The 24957-nt window shown below is 40.8% G+C and overlaps 2 protein-coding genes across 2 annotated transcripts; both read left to right on the forward strand.

Moving 5' to 3' along the window:
- Window positions 1-977: 977 nt before the first annotated feature.
- On the forward strand, window positions 978-10596 carry tmem135 (transmembrane protein 135). Its single transcript, XM_086177320.1, has 15 exons — window positions 978-1138; window positions 2875-3002; window positions 3708-3800; window positions 3915-3948; window positions 4160-4225; window positions 4690-4736; window positions 5097-5138; window positions 5231-5407; window positions 5489-5558; window positions 5655-5822; window positions 6037-6100; window positions 6224-6300; window positions 6379-6477; window positions 6576-6643; window positions 8641-10596. Exons 1-15 carry the CDS (start codon window positions 1001-1003, stop codon window positions 8789-8791), a joined length of 1422 nt encoding a protein of 473 aa, XP_086033446.1. The 5' UTR covers window positions 978-1000; the 3' UTR covers window positions 8792-10596.
- Window positions 10597-11682: 1086 nt separating this feature from the next.
- Window positions 11683-24296, forward strand: ltn1 (listerin E3 ubiquitin protein ligase 1). Its single transcript, XM_086177072.1, has 32 exons — window positions 11683-11819; window positions 12003-12209; window positions 12362-12460; window positions 13125-13355; window positions 13451-13503; window positions 13591-13771; window positions 14324-14497; window positions 14601-14791; window positions 15349-15496; window positions 15600-15857; window positions 16002-16310; window positions 16527-16745; window positions 16858-16899; window positions 16990-17173; window positions 17274-17513; window positions 17598-17751; window positions 17866-18016; window positions 18141-18351; window positions 18453-18612; window positions 18897-19010; window positions 19139-19266; window positions 19345-19480; window positions 19572-19716; window positions 20079-20292; window positions 20664-20901; window positions 21006-21086; window positions 21398-21584; window positions 21714-21879; window positions 21973-22193; window positions 22399-22593; window positions 22725-22892; window positions 23240-24296. The coding sequence occupies exons 1-32, from the start codon at window positions 11778-11780 to the stop codon at window positions 23300-23302; spliced, it is 5310 nt and encodes a 1769-aa protein (XP_086033198.1). The 5' UTR covers window positions 11683-11777; the 3' UTR covers window positions 23303-24296.
- Window positions 24297-24957: the final 661 nt, after the last annotated feature.

Here is a 24957-nt window from a genome sequence, read left to right on the forward strand (position 1 = left end):
CCACAGTGAATGAACCTCCTCCATCTTACCTTACTCGCTGTATCTTCACCCTATTCTCTGCATGTATACCACACTATACTGCCTTAATTCAGGGGGCAATGCAACATGTGAATGGGCAGAAGACCATAAATTCAATCTAACAAATGTGTATTCAAATATAGTAAACTAGTCAGAGCTGATCGAGCTAGAAAATTAAGAAACTGATTTTCACCAGCATGCAAAAATTGTCAGTCATGCCCAGATAGATGGTTAAATAATTCAATACGCAAGAGTTTTTATTGCCATTATGTAAACTTAACGAAAATTTGCAGAGGCATGCTTAAAAACAGGCACAGAATTTAAAATGGACATAGTATGCACACAATAGAAAAAAAAAGAAAAATCATAGCAGCAAAAGACCACTACATAAAATTTGAATTAAATCAATAAGATAAAATAAAATGAAGAAAGATGAAATATACTTTATTGATCCCCCATAGAGGAAATTCTTTCGTCACAGGAGTGTAACAATTACAGTATCTATAAATATGGGTATGAATATAAATAGAGAGAAAATGAAAAGATAGCAAAGACATCCACAAATAAATAGACAACAGAGTGAACAACATCAAGCATCAAGCATAAAGATTTTTGATTGTTATTGTACAGAGACAGAGACATTTTGCAACTCGGAGCATGTACAGTTTTTTTTTTTAAATAAAAATAAACAACAACAACAACAAGGATAACAACATAAACAATGACAAAAATAAACACGCTGCGAATGAACCGAGACCAACGGGGAGAAATATGGACAACGGAGTCAGGGCGTGACACGTGTTATTTTTTTATGACCTAAATATGAAAGATATATACACATAGTATTTTTTAATACAATAAAATTTATTTTTTGATGCTTTTATTTTGACGCTTCCTGTTCCCCATCCAGGGCAACCGCGCCGGGTGCGCGCACCCGGGCGCGTCCCCGTCGGCAAACAGTGGGCTGTCACTCCTCTCAGACATGGCTGCTCTCAGCAAGATCCCGCACAGTTGCTACGAAATCGGCCATACCTGGGACCCGTCGTGTTTGCAGGCTACTCTGGACGTGACGAGGAGTGCGTTAGAGGTCTCCTTCAAGATATACGCCCCTCTTTATCTTGTAAGTTCAGCCGTTTCACCTGACAAGACTCCGAAGCTAAGGTTAGCCTTGGTTAGCTAGCCAATTATCGTTACGCCAAACTAGTTAGTTGATATAGAAAGTTAAAAATGGTTTACTCTCCTGTACATTTTCTTGGTGACTGCTATGCTTTCAGGTTAATTTAACAGTTATACTTATTAGAAAGGGGCTTTAATTTTGTTTTGGTTTTGACTCCTAGTTAGAGAGTTAATATTCAACTGTCAGCAGAGAACATCAGGTAACATGACAATCCACATGTTGACTTTCGAACCCTTTCCCTCCTGGTGTCACATTGGTTTATCAACAGAGCTTTGGCATTACTCTCTTCAAAAGTAATGTGATTACATTAGTCTTCAAATGCTGCTCACAGTTAAAGTGTTATAGTAAGTTTTAAACTTTTACAAAGCCAATATTTAGACATGGTAATAGCCTGCAATCTTTAAAATGATCACCACTCATTTGAGAAGGTAGCTGTTTAAACCTGACCACGTCAAACCAGTCCCAGTAGGTGAAGGACTCGTTCTTCCTTTTTACTACGCGGGACCTGCCGGTCTTGTGCCAAAAACTGATAGTTATGCGCTGGATACACAGATCCCGTGTGATGTCACCCGTTTCAGAAGTATTCTTGCTGACAGATCAGTGGGATTTCCTGAATGTCAGGTCTGACTGCAGAGAGAGGGAAAGCATGAGAGCAGGAGAGGGAGAGCGTATCACCATCCACCACCTTTCTCACTGGTGCCCCCAAAATATCAAGTTCATGCATTTCCCTTGTGCCGTTGAACCTGACAGACCTCCAACCCCGGTTTTAGAGTTTCATGGGGATTCTATCTGCAATCCCAATGCAAACACTGCAGAGCTCTAAACACCAAAACTTACCAACTTGGCATTGTTTCACTGGTGAATAAAACCCTGTCCATCGGCATGGCTATCCTGAGATATTGTGAGGTCTGCTGGGATTAAATACCTAAACGTATAAGAATTAAATCAGAAAAATACACTTTCCATTTGCTTCTAGGAAAGAAATGCATATTTAATTACTGAATTTTAGCATTGTAATTCTATTCTGATCGTAATAATATGTCTATTTTGGACCAAATACTCTTCTTTTTTCACCTCATCTGTTATTTAACTAGCAAAAAATAACCGACACTTATTAACCCAAATGCTGCTGAATAAATTGAAAACAGAATTGTAGTTGTGTATCAATACAGGCACATCATTATAAGAGTTAAATACAGTCATATTATATTTTATGTCGGATGGATGAAAAGAAACGACTCATGAAGCCACAATTTGATTATTCTATTCATATCCATTATCAAGCATTTTGGAAACCACGTCTTTGTTTTATAGTTTCCTTTCATCCTTAATCTACGAATTTATTCAAAAAATTTGATTCAATATTTGATTACATCTTTGATTCATTCCCTTTATTTATTCCAGCCAATCACAAGTAACTAATTAAATATTTGATTTAATTCAGTTTACTGTAGAGCAGGGCAGTGAAGATGAACTGAGAAACCTATTTAGGCTTCTTATGGTGTTTGTGAGTGTGCGTGTGCTTGCATGCATGTTTGTGTGTTGTGCGTATTTGGGGAGAATAGCTTAATTGACTCGCATTCAGACATATTTTTGCAGCGCTCATTACCATATTTTGTATCATGATACATTATGGCAGCACAGAATCATTACTCAACAGTGATTGCTCTGTACCACAGATAGCAGCCATCCTAAGGAGAAGGAAGAAGGATTATTATCTAAAAAAACTTCTCCCTGAGATCCTACGCTCTACCTCGTTCCTCACTGCAAATGGGGGACTCTACATTTTTTTCTTCTGCATTCTCAGGTCAGTGGGTCCCGTGTTTTACCGGTTTCTAATCTTTATAGCTAAACCTTTGGAACACTATTTTTCTTGTTCTTTTGCCATCCTTGTGGAGTGTCCTGTTAGCTGCAGTGAGTGTAAATGTCGAGCAACTGTTTCAGATTCAAAGTGTTTGTTGTCACATGTACAGTCTGGAATCATGTTTCTTTGCACAATGAAATTCTCATTTTGCTTCCCCAGTGAAACCAGACAGGTAGTAAATAGGTAATAAACATACAATGTAAACAGTGCAGTGAAATGTAAACAATTTTAGCATGATGTGCAAAGTGAAATATACATAGTTTTATTCACACATTGTGCAAGTGTAGAAAGTGCAGATTGACATCTTGATAGTTGAGTGCGGCTTTGAGTGCGCAAACTCACAAAGTGAACAGACAGTTGAATAAATTCCTCTGTCACATAAACATTTGAGTAGAGCACTGACAGAGCTGGATGTATAGTGCAGAACTGTCCCAAGCCAGAATAAGCTTATTGATTATTGACACCTGTCAGTTGAGTCACAAAATCACAATTTCCACAAAAAATCTCCCTCTGCTATAAACTTGATTAAATTTCAAATAACCAAGCTCGGATGTGAACAGAAAACGTGTGTGTGCCAATAGACATCACTATCTTTTAACACACAAAGCAGACAAATATATCAATTTGTCCATATCTGTTCATCTTCAGGAAACTGCTGGGAGGGTTTTATTCCTGGTCAGCTGGGTTCGGGTCAGCCCTGCCTGCATCCTATATTGCTATTCGTCTGGAACGCAAGAGCAGGTGAGACTCAAATCCAATTTTGCTTAATTGACTTTCTAAAAACTCAATTCCATCTTTGCTCATATTGAATTCAATACATTTGATCATTCCTTTCCACCCTTTTCGCCCGGCCAGGAGAGGACTACTGACAATATACATGACAAATCTAGTAAGTTCACATCTATTTATGAAAAGATTTTTTCTTTTTTTTCACATAGAAAGGGCATCTGACTGCTACACTTCCTCTGCAGGGATTGTTGCTTTTTATGTTGATACAGTATATTTGCAAGTGGTTCACTTGAGTTTTTAATTGCACTTCTAGAGACTGTCAGTGCTGCTTGTTACAAAATATAAATTTGAAGGTTTAATCTTTTTTTCAGGCCACTGAGACCTTGTTCCGTATGGCAGTAACCCGAGGCATCATCCAACCTATCAAACATGGCGAGGTAAGAGGGGGAGGGTTGGTTTCAAGTCCAGGGAGATAAATAATTATAGCTTTTAAAATCAGTTATTTGATTACATAGCAACTAAGGGGCAGCGCTCAATACAATAGCAACTGTAAAAGTGATAATCAATCCCCTCTCTGACACTTTAATTTTCATTTCTCAATCTGAAATGGGTTTTCCTGCACTATACTTAGATCAGTGTCTCAACATTAACATTAGTGGATGTATGACATTAACCATACATCCACGTGTACACTGAACACAGTATGAAAATTAAAATAAAACCAGAGCTTGATCAAACACATTGGAAAACAATCAATGGGCTGCACTAGTGTCAAACTAATCGAACTTCTATCTTTAAACTACTACAATGTTCCCGCTTGTTTATCTCGTCTGAATGCCAATATTGAAATCAATCATTTTTAACTGAGCATTTTTTTGCCTGTTTTAATGTGTTCCATCAGGTGCTCCTGTTCTGCATCACTGCATCTCTCTACATGTTCTTCTTCAGGTCAGGGCTGAAAATGATTGCAGAAAACTGTTGGCTATTTCTCCAACACATTTATCAGTTGGTTAGAATTAACAGCTTTTGGAAAATTCAAATTAGATCCAGCAGGTTAAGAGGAAAAATTGTCAGAAGCTCGGTTTTCAACATGGAAATATATTTTTTATATTTGCTTCAGTATTGCTTTAAACCCTCCCTAATTTATTTCATCTTCTCCCTAACACATGTATTTCAAGTTTAGATATATATAAAAAAAAACACAGAATAACTGTCTAGTATTATTTAAAACTATCTGTATATTGACCTACTTCATTAACAACCCAAGGTGATATTTTTCAGTAAAATGTGTTTTTTTTTCTATTACAGGAGTAAAGATAGCCTCAAAGGATTTGCGTTCTCTGCCTTAAAGTGAGAAGCTTTTGTTTTCTTCAAGGCACCGATGTGGGGTTGGGGGGAGCAGTTTGGTTGAACTTATATAAGGTGTGTTTTATTTGTCACAGATTCATTATTGGCAAGGAAGAGATCCCATCCCACTCAGTCACAGCAGAGCAGTCTCTGACGAGACCCCATGAGAGGACGCCTGCGCTGGAGGTGGAGGATTTGCAAGCGCCAGCAGAAAGGCCCATCTCTAGGAGGAGGACTGTGCTAACCTACACTAAGGAACTGTTAGAAGCAATGTGAGGGACACCGTTTACACAGTTAAGCAAATATATTTGTCCCCAAAATCTGTGTTTATTCTATCTTTTCCCTTAAATTAGATGCAAACATGGTCCAAGACATAGATGCTGCAAACATCACCAGGACAATTGCATTTCCTACTGTGTTAAAGTAAGACCTGGCTTTCCTAAAGTTTAGATGAATACAGTTTATTATTCCCAAATATGAAGTTTTAGTAATTTGTCTTTGGTCTTTTTTTCTCTTCAGGGTTTTGTCAGGATGTTTAGTGTCGGCTACCTGATTCATTGTTGTCTTAAGGTGCCCTCAGCCTTCAGACAATTGTTCTCTAAGCCCTCCCGGCTCCCCTCCCTCTTTTACAACAAAGAGAACTTTCAGCTCGGGGCCTTTTTAGGCTCTTTCGTCAGTATCTACAAGGTACTTTTTTCTTTTTTAACCAAGCCTGAGTTCCTGTTTTAGTATTTTTCTGCAATCTTGTGCTCAATGTGCCAAATAGATGGAATACATATCAACGACACAGTACATTTTTCCATTTTGCACATTTGATCTGTAACATCAGAATCTTCTTGTGTTGTCTCCTTGTGAGTCTGGAAAAGTTTTTTTTTTTAAAGTTGATTATAATTTCACTAAGGGGACAAGCTGCTTGCTACGCTGGATGAGAGATATTGATGATGAACTTCACGCACTGGTAGCCGGTAAGCTTGAACAAAATTGTAATGACATAAACATTAAACGCAATCCATCACCTACTTGATGACGTATTAGCTGATTTACTCTTTATGAAGAGCGTTATTTTGTTTTCTCTGTTGTGTTTTGAGGCTTCCTGGCTGGGATCTCAATGTTCTTCTACAAAAGTACTACCATATCCATGTACCTCTTCTCCAAGCTGGTGGAGGTAAAATAACTTGCATCTATTTAACATATATAAGATCAATCTATTTCAGAGAATTGTAATTGTGACCTTTGTGTGTAGACCATGTACTTCAAGGGGATTGAGGCCGGGCATTTCCCCTACTTCCCTCATGCCGACACAGTCATTTATGCCATCTCCACTGCCGTCTGTTTTCAAGCCGTAAGTACTGTGCAAGTGTACATGCATGCTCCTATTTATGTGCACGCTATTTATGTGTAGGGTGAGCTTTTAACTTATTGTTCATATCTGTTTCCAAGGCTGTGATGGAAGTGCAGAACCTGAGGCCTTCATACTGGAAGTTCCTGCTGCGTCTAACCAAGGGCAGGTATGGACATATTCAATTTGAAGGCTCGGCTTGTATTGATGTGGTTTCTATGTTATGGATGGATTTTATAGATTCTGATGTATGTGTTCAAATTATGTCAGAATTACAGATAAATATACAGACATTCTGACAATTAAATTGGGCTTAGCCAGAAGCAGTATGATTTAGATATGACATGCAATAATCGTCTTTACCAAAACAAGGATAAAGTTACAACAGTGACTAATCTGAATCAACAAATACAGTCATCAGTGAGCAACTCCAGGATACAGTCAGGTGTTCATTTACAATTTTGTTGTTTTTGAAATGCAATGACAACTGGGGGACGGCGTGGCCCAGGAACCAAACATTTCCGGTTCGATTCCCAGCTCCTGCTAGTGTGTCGAAGTGTTGCTGAGCAAGACACTGAACCCCTAACTGCTCCCCTGGCGCTGGTCGACGGCAGCCGACTGCTCACGGTTCATCCACAATGGGTTAATTGCAGAGAATGAATTTCCCCGCAGGGATTAATAAAGGATAGGTTATAATAATTATTATCGTAAAAAGCTATTCCAGGGGTGACAAATTCCAGGCCCCCGGGCCGGATCAGACCCACGACCGGGTTTAATCCGGCTCGCAAAGCTAAAAGATACCAGGTTTCGGGGTGAATTGAACAATAGGTACATTAACAGTAGTTTTTATGTCATGATTTCACCTGTCTGACCCACTTGAGAATAGATTTTCCTCCATGTGGCCCCTGAGCTAAAGTGAATTTCTATTTTTCTGTTCTACAAAGACCAGGAATAGTTCCAGGTGAAGGAACAGAAAGTATCGGCACACGGTCCAGCTCAAATGTTTCTGCACCTGGCGATCTTCTAATGTGCAATGGGTGTATTTGTTGCATTGGATTTGGTAATGGACTGTGCAGCAGAGCAGAGCAGGGCAGAGTAGGGCAGGGCAGAAGGGTAACCAGCTAGAAGTATGTTAAGGATTTGGGGCTGTGTGTGGGAGATAAAATTTATACTTATTTATTGGGATGGCTAGACTTCAAGCTGGGGAGATAGGGAACTCTGGCTTGAGTAGGAAGAGAGAAACGACAGACAGCTGTACTCAAGAGGCAACTTTATGACCTCTAGAAACTGCAGAAGCTTAAGTGTGGTGGTAAAGAATGTAAAACAAAGAACTTCAAAAAAGTGGTAAATATGAGTTGCGGATGGTAGAAATTGTATAAAAGCCATGCCTCTTAAGATAAAGGTCATTTTTATGTCTGTTTTTTTTTTTTTTACAACTGGTGTACAGCCAGTTTACAGTGATATCAAAACGTATACCAACAGGATCCACATACATGATGTGTGTATGTGTTTGGAGATGGTGTGTTTTTCCTCTGTGAAAGACAAACACCCGCACACCCCACCTCCCCTTCCACATCATTCCTCTGTCATAGCACAGCGTTACCTTTCACAGCGCACGGATACCTCATGATAGCCCCACCTATGCGCCCCTCCTGCCAAATGACAGCGACTCCTTCACAGTGGTGATCACAGCTTTCATAGTCCCCTTTCCCCCCTTGAATTTAACTTCCAGTTTAACACAACAGAAGTTTTATTTCTTTTTTTACTTGGGTGGCTTCCAGTGAGATACATTACTGCCTGTTTCATTATTTCCCCCCTTAGTAGTCCTCTTGTAGTCATCTTTCAAGTCCAGTCGGGTTTTATTTACTACCAGGTTCATAGTCCATTTTGGCTTCAACCACCTCATTTTTTTCCCGAGAAAGGCCAGAGGTCTTTTAAACCTTAGTCCGCATTCCACCCCCCTCAGCACAGTCTCCATACCATAATATACTTTTCCCACCACCCTTCCTTTTCTGTTCAATCGTACCAACAACATCTTGTGTTGAGGTGCCTCTCTTGGCTCTCCTCCCCTTTGCTCCTTTCTTACGGACGTCACAAAGCACACAGATATTTTAGGATTTTCAATATGGGCAATACGATCATTTCTTTTTTTTTTTTTCTCTCCAGGTTTGGTCTCATGAACCGACAGGCGTTGGATTTTTTCGGGACTCAAGCCTCCAGGGACTTTAAAGATTTTGTTCTCAAACTGGACCCTCGGTACACCACGGTGGCCACACAAATATTTCTTCCTCCAGGAGGCGACGTTGAAGTCAGATGACAAGGCCATGTGCTGTAGGAGGTGCTTTACAGATATAGTACAAACAGGAAATAGTGGTTAAGGAGACGATATTTGTTTTGTGACATTTTTTTTTCCTATCTCTGGAGGACAGAAAATCCCAGAAAATACACTCGATGAAGCGTGCCAGAAATGGGAAGTGTAGGGTTATCATGATATTATAACAAACGACATAAATATACAGCGATTAATTTATGCAATTAGCAATCGTACCTGCTCTGCGGGTAACCCCCCCCAAACACTACATTTAGATTCAGTGGGGTACAAAACGTGAAAAAGATGATTTCACTGAAGTTGCAACATTCCTTTTCTTTACTTTAAAGTTCCTGTTGGTTGTTACTGACTGAACTTCCTAATGCTCTTGGGATGATTGCTTTTCACAGTAGACTCACATCTTTGAAATAGCCACAGTCGTGCTTGTATGTCACTTATTAGGAGGAGCAAGAAATGGAAAAAGAGAAGACGGGTCAACTGATAGGAAACAGAATGAAGTTTTGGCAGCGGGTATTTATTATATTAAGTGGGGGGTTGAGCTAGATATATGGTGTAAAGTCATACACCTTTGAAACGATTATGGATAGAGTCAGAATCAGTGGTATGCAGGCTTGAGTAGGGAAGCTGCGTTCTCTACAATGAGTTTCACTGGGGGCGTCCCACATCACTGCATCATGAACTCCACAGAAGCTCAAATGAAAAGTCAGCATTGTGCTAGCTTAGTCAATCCTTTTATAGACCATTTTGGAAGGTTATTATTTTAAGCACACCAAATGATGTGTTTTTTTTTCTTTCAAAATACCTCTGTCCATATACCACTATAATGGTATAAAAGGACTATCTGCAATTTTAGTGTTAAGATGCAATGACTAGGAGTAAATAAAGGCAGGGAACAAACGAAATTCATCAAATTCTTTTGAAATGTATTTGAAACTTTGTATATTTAAGATAGAATTAAAGCAGCAATCATTTGAAGGGTAGAGGTCAAATTTGTTTTCCTCGATTGCCAGCAAGTTACAGAAAGAATTTGCATATGCGACTTTCAATATTATAAAGTTCAAATTTATCCTAACACCATATTTTCTTAGAGTGTTTGGCTTATTGAAGCATGTTAATTTAATATAAGTAACATTGATAAATTACACAACGGCTTCATAATATTTTTGGTCAGATAACATTGGACTGGTATCGGGTTCAGGGCGAACCCTGCCTCTCCTCCAATGTTGCCAGAGATTGGCAACATAAGTGGGATAGACATTTTTAACACTCTGTGTGTTTTCACTTCTGCTTTTGAAAGTAAAAGACACATTCATTCAATACAGATGTATTCTACATATTTAACGATGGATCAGCACTAAGTAACAGAATGAACTTTTAGAAATGAATGTGCGTCCTTAAAAAACTTGACTGAGTCTGAATGTAGTTGAAAATCCTACTTGTAAGTGGTCTGTCTGTAAAATCAAAGATTTGAACTGTATAATATTTTCCGGTAACATCTCAGCAGTATAACTACTCACTCATACAGTGCAACCGGCCAGACTGTCCTATTTTTAAGTTATGGATTCAGTACTTCAACCCAGCTTTAAACACACATGACCTCCATACCCGAAGCCATGACTGTGAAAACTGCAGTGTAAAATTAATCATCAGACGTTGGAAGACATATTTAAAAAAAATACATTCATAAATTCAATCATTATGAATCTAATAAACTAAATATTTTTGTCGTATGTGAAATGGGCATATATTGAAATGATTTATTTTTCTTTTTGAATTAAATTCACATAACATGACCCGTTTGATTTTGTCATGAATTTTATCCCATCTTTTTGATATAAAAGAAACATGTTGCATTTGCCAGTTTTTTTTTTCTTTTTATAAAACAGAAGTTTGTGTACTTTTCTTCACATTGGGCATTGGGCTCCAAAGCCAAAGGGGCAACTAGTAATCGCTAAGTGTGGAAAGAAATCTGAGGGGGGTTCAGTAGACCTTTTTTATAACAGCTGCTTTAAAATGTCAAAATATAATAAATACTGTCCAACTGAGTCATGCAAGCCAAGGTGGTAATCAGGGGCAATGTTTAATTGACCAATTATGAATAATAACTCTGAGGTAGGAAGGGATGATGTGAAAAGTTCACCATAGTCATCCTTATATATATATATATATATATATATATATATATATATATATATATATATATATATATATATGAAAAGGAACTGGACAACTCTCCATTGTGTATGTACAAAGTCATGTTTATGATCGTTTTTGAGCTCCAACCTCAATTATTAGGATTTTTATTAGGATATTAGGAGTTTCAGAGAGTCATTCATGTTCCCTGGTATGAGGTAAAATGTATTTGCAAAACTAGTTTCTTTTATTTTTCTTCCACCTGCATGGTTTTAAATATTTCAAATACATCGGCAAGTCCTTGTCATCAGTGAATAGTTTATTCAAATGGTACTCGGTCATTTTCGCCTGGCCTTATTAAAAGAGAAGATAATTTGGTGAATTTGACTGCAGTGTCTGGAATGGTCCTGATGGGGGGCAGTGATGAGTCCACGGTGACCCACGCTGTTGAAGAAAAAGGCGAGTTTGAATGACATTTCAAAATAAAAGTAGGTATTTTATCTAAAGTCCAAATGTAAATCACAGCCGGGTGTAGTTTAGAATAAGGAACAACACACGTGCTCTTAGCATTTCTTTTCAGTTGTCTAAGGTCCGGAAAGTGTCTATAGATTTATAAGAAATCGTGAAATATATTTCAAAAGGCCCTCATAATGAGCCCTCCGATACTTCCGGATTTATTTTGAAAGGGGCTCCGATTTCACTTCCGGATTTATTTTGAAACAGGCTCCGATTTCACTTCCGGGTCAACGGAACGGAAGCCGTTCTCATGAATCTTAAACTTACTGTCAACTTCAGTTACACCTGTTAAACGAAGCTGCTCTTTAAACAATGATATTTGGCCATGGGTGGTAAAAATAAGCAGCGAACCAAAGGAAACGTCCGGGTAAGCAACTAAATATGAATGTTATATCAGTGTAACTCATTAGCTTAACCTGAGGTAACGTCACAGTGCTAAAGCTAACTCTACATGCTGTGCCCTCCGTATTGTGACATAACATATGATTTGCTGACCCTGCCGGTCGTTCTTCTATTCACAATTACTGCTCTTTTTTTCACCGAATGCCAGCCATCCAGTAGTGGTCGGGCAGCAGAAGTATTAACTCGGGAAGGAGGTGTCATCCCGGGATTCGTGGGTTTTGATACCACGGTCACCTCGGAGTTGAGTTATGTTCCTGCTATTCACGGCGCTGAGGAGATCGACAACCTGGTGGATGCGGATTTCCGACTTGTGCTCCGGAAACTTTCAAAGAGAGATGGAGTTACCAGGTTGAAAGTGAGTCAGATTGTTTTGTTTATCGTTTGCCGATTGACCGTCTACAAGCAGTTGATACACAAACAAACCATTTGGGTATTCCACGAACCCAGCCCGTTTAAGAGTAAAGAAACACAAAGTACATGTTCACCGGGGCTTTGTATGTGTTTCAGGCTGTGCAAGACTTTGGTACCATGTGTCAGGAACGGGATGCTGAAGATGTGAAAGGAGTCCTGCCATTCTGGCCGAGGATCTACTGCAAGATCTCAATGGTGAGCTCATTCACTTCACATTTATCTGTGTACTTCCATCCGCTTAGACCTGTATATATATTAATCTATAAGAATAAGAACAACTTTATTAATCCCGAAGGAAATTGTTGTGCCAGTATTTCAAGTAAAACATAACAATAATAAATAATAGTTGGAAATTGTATAAACAGTAAAAATAAGGGGGGAGGGGAGACTAAGAAATACAAATAAAACAATGAAGTGTCAAAGTCAAGGCTGTAAAGTGTTTTAAGGTCTTAAGTGCAAAGAAAATTCCCTGCGGCTAAAGAAAGAGGAATTAAAAAGTCTGATAGCCTCAGTTAGGAAAGACCTCCTGTGGCGTTCAGTGGAGCTTCTTGGTGGTATCAATCTACGACTGAAAGAGCTCTGACAGGATGCCAGTGTGGCATGCAGGGGGTGATGATGCCATGATGGCCATGATGCTGAGGAGCTTCCTCAGCATCCTCCTCTCTGATACCTGCACAACAGACTCCAGCTCCACTCCAAGGACAGATCCAGCTTTCCTGATGAGCTTGTTGAGTCTGTTAGCGTCAGCTGTCTTGAGCCTGCTGCCCCAGCACACAACAGCGTAGAATATGATGCTGGACACCACCGAGGAGGATGCCTGTGTAAGAGGCATATTCTAAATGTGGATAATTGTGTTTAGGATCATGATCGCCGCATCCGGGAGGCTACCCAGCAGGCTTTTGAACAGCTTGTGCACAAAGTGCGCCGGAGCTTGGCCCCCTATTTAAAAAGCCTGATGGGGCATTGGATAGTGGCTCAGTGTGATTTGTACTCACCTGCAGCCTCTGCTGCATGCAGAGCTTTCCAAGCTGCCTTCTCACCAGCCAAACAGCCAGAGGCCCTCAGTTTCTGCAGAGATGAAATCCTTAACGTAAGTAGAAGTTTATGCTTCATGATGAAGTGAGTTGCATTGTTATCAAATGAGGGCCAGTGTAACATAAGTTTTTTGCTCTCTCTGTACTGAAGGTGCTTCAAGATATTTTGTTGAAGGACACCGCAGACACACTCAGCGATCCACAGTAAGTTGATCCTTTGCGTCATCGCTGTTATGGGTCGCAGATTGAGAACATACACTGTTCAAAACACTGTTTTCCTCTGATCCCCAGAAGTGTGACAGAGGAGGAAAGAGAAGCCAAATACTTACGAATGCTGACTAGCTCTTTGCTGGGGGTAAAGAGACTTCTTTCCCTCTTACCTGCGAGCGATAGGGCGGCCCTCGAACCAAGACTAGCAAGCCTAGTGTCCTCTGGGAAGTTTTGGAAGTACAGCAAACACAAGACAGCACAGGTACTGACCAGTACTGAATGGGTGTGACGGCGGTTGGAAGTGGTGTGTGTGTGTGTGTGTGTGTGTGTGTGTGTGTGTGTGTGTGTGTGTGTGTGTGTGTGTGTGTGTGTGCGCGTGTGTGCGCGTGTGTGCGTGTGCGTGCGACAAATCCGTGAAATGGTCGAGCACCTGCATTTTCTATCACTGTGTTGGGAAATAATTATTGTTCAATTGCATGGGTTTACTTTGTACATTGAAAAAGACATGCTTCCAAAGTCCAGACAGTTAGTAACAGCCCTATCACACCTCCCAATTTAATATTTAACATTTCAGAGAAGTAATTTTTCTGTTTTTTTTTTTTTTTTGAGGAAAGCTTGTTCAGGTAACCTTATTTTTCTTAAATGTGGCTGTTTATAAGCCAATTAATAAGCTCAGGCTGTAACTGATTCTCTCTGTGGGGAAAAAAGTCCAATTGTGAGCTTTATATAGCATTATATATATTTATTTAGTGCTTTTGTGCCCAATACTGAATTTTTTTTTTTTTTTTACTTTCATTTTTGTATTTCCCCTCAGGTTAGAGGGGCATTTTTTGAAATGGTGAGCTCCCTATGTGAGCTAACACCATCACTCGCACAATCTCAAGCGGCACAGCTCTGCCCCGCAGTCTTTCTCAGCATTGATGACACCGACCCTCTTGTGCTGTCGCCCGTGTGGGAAGCCACTCTACATGTAGTTTCAACAATCCCTGTAAGATTGGCTTTAATTTGTTTTTCTTACATGTGAATATCTGTGTTGTTGTTGGTGATCCACTTTACAAATATAACTTCTTGAACGTATGTGTTTTGATCAGGACTGTTGGACTTTTGTAAACGCCAAGAAGGCCTTCTTACCTAAATTGTGGGGTCTTCTGAAGGGGGGTGGAAAAGGCATGGCAAAAGCCCTCCATCCTAATTTAATGCCGCTCCTTAGTAAACTGCCTCAGCTGATCACTGAACCAACCCTGGAGTTCTACAACACCTTTTTCACTTCGCTCTTACAAGGGTAATTTTATATTTATGTGACAAGTGTGTCCATACCTGACTTTGGTGGAGTTTGTTGTGTCTAGCAGAGGTTTTATCCTGGCTTTACTATATCATTACACATCACCATATGCAACATGTTTTTTTTTTTTCTTTCATGCATGAGACTGGTTTGAATGCAATTCATGTACACTGCTCAAAAAAATAAAGGGAACACTAAAATAAAACCTCACAGATCTGAATGAATGACATATTCTTATTAAATACTTTGTTCTCTACATAGTTGAATGTGCTGGCAACAAAAATCACACAAAAATGTAAATCAACTTTATTAACCCATGGAGGACTGGATTTGGAGTCACACTCAAAGTGAAAGTGAAAAACACTACAGACTGATCCAACTTTGATTCAATGTCCTTAAAACAAGTCAAAACAAATCAGAGTTGCTTCCTAAGTGGGCAGTTTGATTTCACAGAAGTGCGATTGACTTGGAGTTACATTGAGTTGTTTAAGCGTTCCCTTTATTTTTTTGATCAGTATATAACGCTCCATAACCTTTGTTGTATGTGTTTGGATCAGTCTCTCTAGTGAACGTGCAGCGACGAGCCCATCGGAGAGTGCAGTTATAGTGTCTGCTGCTGTTGAATGCCTGAGATACTGCATGCTGCAAAATACTCTAGAAGAGGAGGATCAGAAAAAGATACGGACCATGCTCATTTCACAGCAGGTGAATCTTTTTTAAGGCTGCTAATTAATAGGGCAACAGGTCCATGATTTAAATACTACTGAACAGATCCTACCGCGTATAATATTGTGTTTTCTGTTTTCAGCTCCTCCCACTGCTAGAAAGATCTCTAGAAAACCCCACCCTTCAGAATGGCCCACTTTTTTACTTGTTTACCGAAATGCTCGTTTCCTGGGAGAAGAGGGCAGGTGCACCGGGCGAATGTGACGCTAAAGGCAGCCAGGATGTTTTTCAAAGAATTCTGACAGACGTCTGGGAGGAGCTCAGTCTTCTCTTTGTGCGTTGTGTGGACAATGAGATGGCAGACACACAAGCTTTGGAAGGGATAGCTATGCTGCTACAGGTATTTTTGGTGTGAGGAAATTTCTAATATTGACTGATATAACAAATCAATGTTGCTGTCAGACATATAAGTGGTTAAAAAAGATGGCAAAATCTAAATGATAAGATTTCTTCTCTTTCTTTTTTTTTTTTTACACCTCTTCAGGTTATGCGTTACCCTGAGAGAGTAAACAGAACACACGCAAAGAAGAAATCCGTCAAGATCTGTTTGTCGATGGCCGAAGAGAAAGTAGATCCTGGGGATGAGAGAGATGGAGTGGAGAAGCCCATGCAGGCGGTGTCCGAGCTAGTAAATGTAAAAAGCTTCGGATCCCCACAGACCCAGCATTTTGAGGATACTGTGTGCCAGCTGGCGCAGTTATGCCTGGTGCATGTGAATGAGAAAAACTCAGAGAGGCATCTTGTTTTTCTTTCGCATCTCCTCCGGTCTTTTCACACACCCAGGGTTTTCAGTGTAAGTCTCACTCTACCGTTACCTATAAAAGTATATTTTAATGTCTACACACTCCCTTAAAGCGTCTATCTATTGGCAAAAGCTGTGTTCTGAAAAATAAGTTTGCCGGAAATTCGGTGAAATATAAATCACTGGAAGTATGCATGTAAAACACTGTTGAAATTCATGCTCTAATTACTGGACTTTTCCTTTTGCCCCTAACATTGATTGCCTCAGACATTGGTAGAATACGATGATGAAAAATCAAACGACCGCGAGTCTAAGGACAAGTTCAACATGACCAATCCCGCCGTGAAGTTCCTGCTGGAGCGAGTCGCAGTGTGGCTGACCGAGAAGGAGTGCACTGCTACACAGCACTTGGTGGAGATGGTCTTCAGCTCTCTCCACTGTTGCAGCCTGCAGGAGGCAACCCGAATCCTTGACCACATCACTATGGTAACAAAAGATCCAATTTGTTGTGATTTTAAATGATTGTTTGTTTTTATTTATTTTTTTAACCTCTGCCCCAATGTCACAGTTTCTTTCATGGTATTGTTCTTTTTTCTAGATGAATTTGCAGTGGGAAATAGTTCTCCAAATCACACAGAGGGTATGTGCCATTTTGTTAACACGTAACAGTATGGCTTTAAATTCAGCTAGATTACATTCAAGTGTTTTGCACTATTTTGCCATCCCTCAGGCGTGCGCAGATCCTGAGACTTTAAAGAGCTGCAGGGCTTGGCTGAAAGGTTCAACTCTGGGTGAGCAACTTCTGAGATTAACCGAGGAGCTCTGCAAGGTGGGACGTGGGTCCTCCACTTCCTCTCCCAGCCTTCACAACTGGGCCCTCATCAGCTTGGTCCTCTCTCAGCACCATAACAATGGCAAGCAAATTTCACCGTCACTCTCACACATCAGATCATTTGCAGAATTGCTTAACAGGCTTAAAAGATCTTTATCCGTTTGGTTTTTTTCTTTGCGCAGAACCTTTGATCGGGGAGGTATATCTTGAAAAGATCCTAGAGAGGCTCCATGCGACTTTGTCTGAGACCAAGAGTTTGTCAGATGCAGGAAATATGGAGCCGCTCATCTCCTTCATCTGCGACGTGGCCTCCTCATTCTTCTCTCGTGTGCAAGATTGTCTCCTGCTACCGTCTGCGGAAGAGCTCTTGCTGACTGTCTTCCAGCTTACTGCTCAAAATCAGACACACACTCACCTATCTGGTAGGGGCCAACACAAAACTACAGCACAAATTTAGACATGGAATCCTTCCTAAACCTGACATTTTTTGATGTTGCTTTTGAAAGACTCACTGATAGATAAGCTGAGGGGAGTGTGTAGCGCTGGGATTCAGTCACTGGTCCAACACTCTGAATATGAGGTGAAGAAGGATGGTTTCCTGCACAGTGCTGCTCTTTGGGTGAAAAACCAATTACTGGGGATCTCTTTGGATATCAACAGGTAACTAAATATTCTGGTGTTATAAAGGAAAAGGGCATCAAGTTGCTTTGTTTGTGCCATTCAATGCAGCCATTTGTCCAGAGACCTTACTTAACATCTCGCTGTAATGTTTAGTTTGCAGGATTTAGTTCTGGCAGTACAGCGCCTCGTGGAGATCGTTATCTCTGCCAGTCATCAAGACTTTTGTCTCCTGGCTCATTTCCTCACACATCTGACGCCCAGCAAATCGGAGTGGACAAAGATCAGACAGGCCTTACCCCCTCAGGTCAGCCAGACAGTCCTTACTTGAAATAACAAGCGTAGGACGTTTGGGCTGTGGGTTGATTCTGCTTGATATTTATAATGCATTGAAGTTTCATGTTTGCTTCTCTTCATCCCTGCCTTCTCAGTGGATCAAAACCGCCCTGCTTGCCTGCCGCCACAGAGGGGTTTGTGCAAGCCCCTCCATGGACATATGGAAATTGAAGTTGTTGAACAGATTGCCGGCCCACCTATGCGTATGTGCCTTGTTAGGGAAGGTGACACAGACCTCGGCGTTTATACTGTCCGACCTAAAGGGTGGCGACAGTCATTCACAGCTGGCTAACATTATAGAGACAGGTAAGCACATTAAACGTAGGGCATTTGCATCGTTAACTTTGTTCGACTCATGTGAAGTCACGTCATATTCATTCTCTCACTATATTGATTTTCTCGTGAAGCAATTGGAGAGCTGCTGTACGCGTTGCAGTGGTGTCAGGAGGTAGAGTACACGCCCGCCATCGTGTCCACTTACCACAGCCTTCTGTCCGACTGGGGGCTGCCGGAGGGTATCCACGGCCTCGTTCCAACCCAAGACCTTCTGAAAATACTTTACTCAAAGTGAGATTCACTTGCCAGTTTTTGATGAACGAGATGTTTAATTAGCGGAAACAAACATGTACAAAAAAAAAAAATCTACATATACTAATTGTGCCACTTTCAAAAAAACATTTTTTTGTAAGATAGTTAGTATGAGCTAAGAGGAGTTTAAATGCTTCTCTAAATGAGTGAATGTATATTCACTACCAGGCACCCAGGTAGAAACCTGTTATTTTATAGATTTAGGTGGATGACAGTGGCATATCCAGTGACTATATGTTCTCTCTTGTGTTTTAACTCGGTAGATCAGTAGAGCTTGGCGGTCTGTGGTCTTTGACGCTAGAAAACGTCATACAAACCAAAAATCTGGCAGCAACACACAGCGCAAACTTGAGGAAGCTCTACGACCCCGTCGACAGGTGAAGCATCCATCAGAAATCTTCCCAAATGCCTTTTAATATTATCTATAGGATATTCTTTACAAAGTTAATTATTTTTGCTTTGTTCTTGCCACCCTTACCCATCTGTTTTTTTTTTTGTCTGTCAGTTTTTTGCCGGCGTCTCACAGCAAATTAAGCACTCTCCAGGTGCTCTGCCCCACCATGAGCAAGGAAGACCAGGAGACTCTCGTATCTTTGGCTACCGCTGAAATAATCAACTGGCAAGAAAACAAGAGTAAGGATTCACAACATTCTTTATAAGGGCATTTCGGTCTCAGTCCCGCCACTTACAATATCCAATACGGTGATGCAGATGTGTACGAGTGTCTGGTGGTGCTGCTCTGCTGCTTGCAAGCTGACGCGCCGGTGGAGGATGAGGTTGTGCAGGCGATCCTGGCCACCTTGATGGAGTGGAGGAACAGTAGGGAGGACTGGTTCCTCTTTGGCTGGTAATCATAGAACATAGTTAAGGCTTTTCCCGTTATCATTTATCCAGAATGAAATATTTTAATATGCATTTGTTTTCTTTTTGCACGGAAGTGATTTGTCTAAAGCAACTTCAGAACAGTTGAATCTTACGGTGGAGATGATTCGCTTCCTGTCTTGGCTGGTGTCGCACCGTCCAACAGTTCTTGGGAGCGGCCAGTGGGACTTCTTGCTCTGCTCCATGTTAGCCTGGCTGGAGGTGAGATGGAGAAAAGTCGTTGCAGGTCACGGTCGAATTTGCGTGACAATGAAGCACACAAGTGATAATTTGATTTTATTATTTTTCTTCCACATTTGTGTCAAACATTTTTAGTACCTGAAGTCATCCTTTATATTCATCCATGATGTCATTTTGTGCCTCAGCCTCGTGTTATTACTAGCCATTACTTATAACTTTGTATATGCTTTGATTAATTTTCTTTCTGTAGTTTTCAGTTGTTTACAAAGATACACTATTCAAATTTGTACATTTCTGACATGCTGTGATACTTGTGGTTGTGCTCTGGGATCATTTCTACCTTTATAAAAACTGATTTTTACTTCATTTTGCCCGCTCTCAAGACCGCCAGCGAGAATGTGAGCAGTCTGTGGAACCCTTGGGTGCAGCTGTTTGTGTGCGAGAACGCAACGCTCATCGTCAAGTTGAACCAGTTTTTTACAAACTCGCCATCTGACGTCCTAGAGAAGCTGCCATCAGAACTTGTCGGTGAATGGAGAGATTTCTTCACCGAAGGAATCTACAACCTGCTCTTACCCATGCCTGTCAATATCACAGGTGCGTGTGTCGACCTGAATTTGGTGTGTGTTCTTCAGCTGAACTCTTGCCACAGCCAGTGCTGGCTAAAGAGTTTAAAAAATACAAACATATACGGAGACACATTTGTGTCAGCGTTCATTCCAATGTTCGTTAGAAAAAACAATGTTAATATATTGATTGATCTCAGTTGTTGACGAAGTATAAACATGAAACCGGGTTTAACCCGTCAATCAATTGGATGCCAAATGTCCACATAAATTGGTAAAAAAAAAAGTATTTTGAACAATATCGCTTTTAATATCATGCTTGTGTGTCCATGTACTTTTATTCAGCTGTGACTTCTAGTTATATGTCATCGTGCTTCTCTCTCTTCAACGGTCCAAGAGCAGATGGTTTTCGAGAACCGGACGACCCCTTGTTTCCTCTGGGGGTTCTGCAGTCGATCGGTGTGGCTCTGACTTATGTACCCGTGGAGCAGCTGAACCAGAACTCCCTGCCAGCGCGATTCATAGCTGGCCAGAAAACAAACTTGTCAGAGCCTCTTCAGACTCTTCTCAACACTTTCTGTCCCCTCCTGTTGTTTAAGGCCAGGCCACTGCAAATCGCTGTCTACCACTTGTTAGGAAAGTAAGTGTGAGAGGGCTTGTCAGGGTTCATATCATATTCTTACTTATCCCTGTAAAAAAGGTCAAATTAAAGAATTGCTCCTGATCTTAACCTTGTCTATCCAGGGTAATGCCTCACTTGCCAGAATGTGACGGAGAAGGAGATAACAGCAGGTCCGATGACGACGATAGAGACGAGCCTTGTCTGTAAGTCAGAAATGCCCTAATCACGGGGTTTGCGCATATGTCATGAATCCAGTCTTCAGTTTGTCACATTTGTCGTTCAGATGGAACAAGCAAGTGGAGAAAGAACTTTACTACCCGGTTGCTAAATTAAACAGGCATCGTTTCAGGACGATCCCGTATCTAAGTGCCGTGTAGATTTATGATCACCTCCCGGTCTTTTAATAATTCAGTCGGAGATTTGTGTACGTTTTAAATGTGACAAATCTGGATGCAGCAGTGATGCGTTTGTAAAGAATTCTCATGTTAGGTGTTTCTTGTTAATGTCCCATCAGGTCTCCTCCAGCTGCGCTGATGACCATCCTGTCAGCCTGTGAGGAGCTTTGCGATAACATCCTTGCAGGGCTGCAAGTCGGAGAGTTTGCTGTGGTTCAGCCTCTCAGTGTGGAATACTCCTGTATCCTTGGCTACTTGCTGGCCTGGAAACTTCTGCTGACTTTTTTCAAATCCGCGCCCTCTCATGTGAGTCTGTCTCTGTATTCTTTGGGATGTAGATGTTTTTGTACTTAGATTTGTGGAGGTTGCCATCATTTTAAATGGGCAGGTTGTAAATACGACAGTCCTTTAATGCCTCTCTGCTTTTCCTTAAAGCTGCGGGCCCACTATGCTCAGTATTTAAAAAGGAGCTGCTCCCTCAACAAACTTCTCCTTCACCTCTTCAAACTCATGCCAGAGAACCCCATCTACCCAAGTCAAGGGTCAGACACGAAGGAGACCAAAACCTTTTTCACGGAGAGCTTGTCTCTGGCTGTTGACAGTAAGAACGGAACGCCCAGCGGCCCAACATCTGTCAAATGGCAGTGAAATGGGCACAATTTAATAATTTTCTACACGCGTTCCCTTTCTGCAGAATGTGCCAGAGTTGAGTGGGAGCTCCCTCACCTGGCGTGCAATGTGTACTACAGCACAGTGCAGGACCTGCCGGCCATGGTGCGACTGTGGTGGAACAGCCGCGAGAAGAGAGTGAGCGCGGCCGTGGAGAAGTTCACAACTAAATACATCAGTCCCGTTCTCTCAGCGCAGGAGATCGCATCCGTCCACAACAGCACTCAAATGTTCGACAGCATGACTGTGAGTCACCAAGGACGCGGGGTCTTTGTGCACCTGTAGTTTTGGGTTATTTCTGGTTGCATGTCGGGTTGTATGTTCATTTTAAAAACACTGTATTTAGGGTGCGATGCATTGTGTTCAAACATTTGTCCGTGCACTCATGTTTAATTATATGATCGCCAGCCACAGGCTGGTGGAATGATAATCATTTGTTGTATCACCGCAGGTGAAGGCTCGTTCAGCAGCACGGGAGGTCATCGCCACGTACTCTGTGGATGATATTTTCATCGAGCTGGTGATTCAGCTCCCGCAAAACTACCCTTTTGGCTCTATCATTGTGGAGAGCGGGAGCCGAGTGGGCGTCGCTGTGCAGCAGTGGAGAAACTGGATGCTGCAGCTCAATACCTACCTTACTCATCAGGTAGAAACACAAGAACTTGGCCGGTGCAGCAAGTAGACGTTGCTCTTCAACCTGTAGCTTTGAAACAAAACCGGCCCCATGGGGTGCGAAAATAGACAAATTCAAAAAGTGGTTATTGTGTTTGCTCCCAGAATGGCAGTATAATGGAGGGTCTGGCTCTGTGGAAGAACAATGTTGACAAGCGTTTCGAGGGAATCGAAGATTGTATGATCTGCTTCTCGGTTATCCACGGCTCCAACTATTCGCTGCCCAAGAAGGCCTGCCACACTTGCAGAAAGAAATTCCACTCTGCGTGTTTGGTGAGTTCCACATTATTTCACTGTAATTCCACACACCGCGTCCTAAAATTTAGATCTTACCTTGGGGGAATGTTTTTAAATATTTTGACACAGCTATGAGAGATTCGATTTAGTCTGGCGTCATGAACCCTGTCAACGATTCTCCGTGCATTTTACGGCAGAACATCATTTAGCGTTCGCTAGAGCAGCTGCAGATCTTTCAAGGCCCTCACTTTCCCACGTGTTACATCGCAGTCTTTGAATGACTTGTGCACTTATTCGGAAAAGTCCTTGCAATAGCATATTTCATTTGAAATATTCTTTGCCGCTTTACTTGAACCTGCTATATTTTTGTTCTCTTTCTACAGTATAAATGGTTCACCTCCAGCAACAAGTCCACATGTCCACTGTGCAGAGAAACCTTTTTCTAATGTTCAGCCAGCTGATCCTGGCGAAAGGGTTGAATAAGGTATTAACAAATCTTAAATCACACAGGACTGGATCACATTCTTAATCTGATTTCCACAGGCGTTTGGAAACACTCTCTAAATCTGTCTATGACTGAAATGTTAATTGAGTTTTGATTTTCTTTGAAAATGCGGGCTGGGTCAACAAGAAATGGCAGAAATTGCAGCCCTTTAAAAGTGGATATACACCCATCAGATCTCGATCAAGACACTCTAAAGGTGATAAAATGATCCATCAGCTATTGAGACTGAAACTGACGACTTTTTTAAGAGCTGCTCTGTCCACTTCCTGCAAGCCGGGGGGTCGAAAGTATCAAGAATAAAACACAAATTATTTAACACAATATTATGCAAGTTGGATTTGGGCCGGTCATAAAGTTGCTCACACAATTCACATTTGTCATTTTAACCGCGTCCTGATTTTTTTTAATTTGCAAGGGATGGACTGTGCCATTGTGCAGTGAACTTAAGAGTTACCAGTGCATTAAATATTCACCGGTCTGATTTCCCTCATGAACAGATCAGACTTTCTAAAGTACATTGTCAATACAGTGCCTCATATAATATTATTAGTGATTTATTTTTTTATAATTTCTTTTTTTTTTTAATCTCAATTTAATTTTTTTTTCTTCTTTTGAGCCAGCTTGCCGTGTTGAATAGACCTACTGAACCAAAGCAGTTTAGAGGGACGCTTCTAAAGTTTTGGAAATTCCTTAAGGTCTGAGTTTGCACATGTTTCCTAATATTTAGGAGTGTAAACGGATCTGTTTGCTGCCCGTTGTGAGACAGTGAGTCAACTTAAGGCTGAACTGCGGAAAAGAGTTGTTTTGGGAGGTTATAAATTTTAAGAATTGTGACGTGCACAAATATCAAGAACATTATAATAATGTATATCCTCTCCTTGCAGCTGTAAATTATGCTGGGAAAAAATAAAACACAATCGGATTGGTTCTCTTTATTTCTTTGTTTATTTGATTGTGCTATGAAATCAAACGTATGTTGTCTGGAACAGAAAATAACACAAAACTATACTTCTTATGTGATATGGATATGATAAAACTATACGTATAATACACATAATTTTAGTACCCCAGGTATGAAAGCACTCCATGGACTTTGTATCCGCTTCAATCATTGTAACTTCCAAGACTTAAGTTACGATGATAAATGCATCAGGAGTGGGAGTTTAGTGATGGTTTACTCTAGAAATGGCATATAATCACATCTTGTTCGTATTTTCGCACTATGCACACACGCAGCCTGTACTGTGGATGCGATGGAGTATGAATGCGTTCCCTGTTGGTTATCTTTGCACCCCTGACCTGAAAACCCCTTGCGTATGCAATAATTAATAAATAGAAAGAAAACAAAATAAATATAGGGTTGAATCCATGTGGGATTATGTGCTCTTCAGTGCTTAAACCAAACATTTTTTGGGTTCCCGTGCACCATGGAAACACTGCGTAACATTTAGCCAGTTCTTTGCTTCTTGGAAAGCATAACATATCTTATTATCGTTTCTGTTTGCTACCTGTATATACTGTATATTAAAGACCTATAATTTTAACAGATTAATGACTTGAAAATGTCTTTGAAATCACCTGAGAGGTAACGCGAAA

This window comes from Fistularia commersonii, chromosome 29 (genome assembly GCF_037954325.1).
Source record: "Fistularia commersonii isolate RoL2024-O1a breed Wild chromosome 29, RoL_Fcom_v1.0, whole genome shotgun sequence".
NCBI classification, from domain to species: domain Eukaryota; kingdom Metazoa; phylum Chordata; class Actinopteri; order Syngnathiformes; family Fistulariidae; genus Fistularia; species Fistularia commersonii.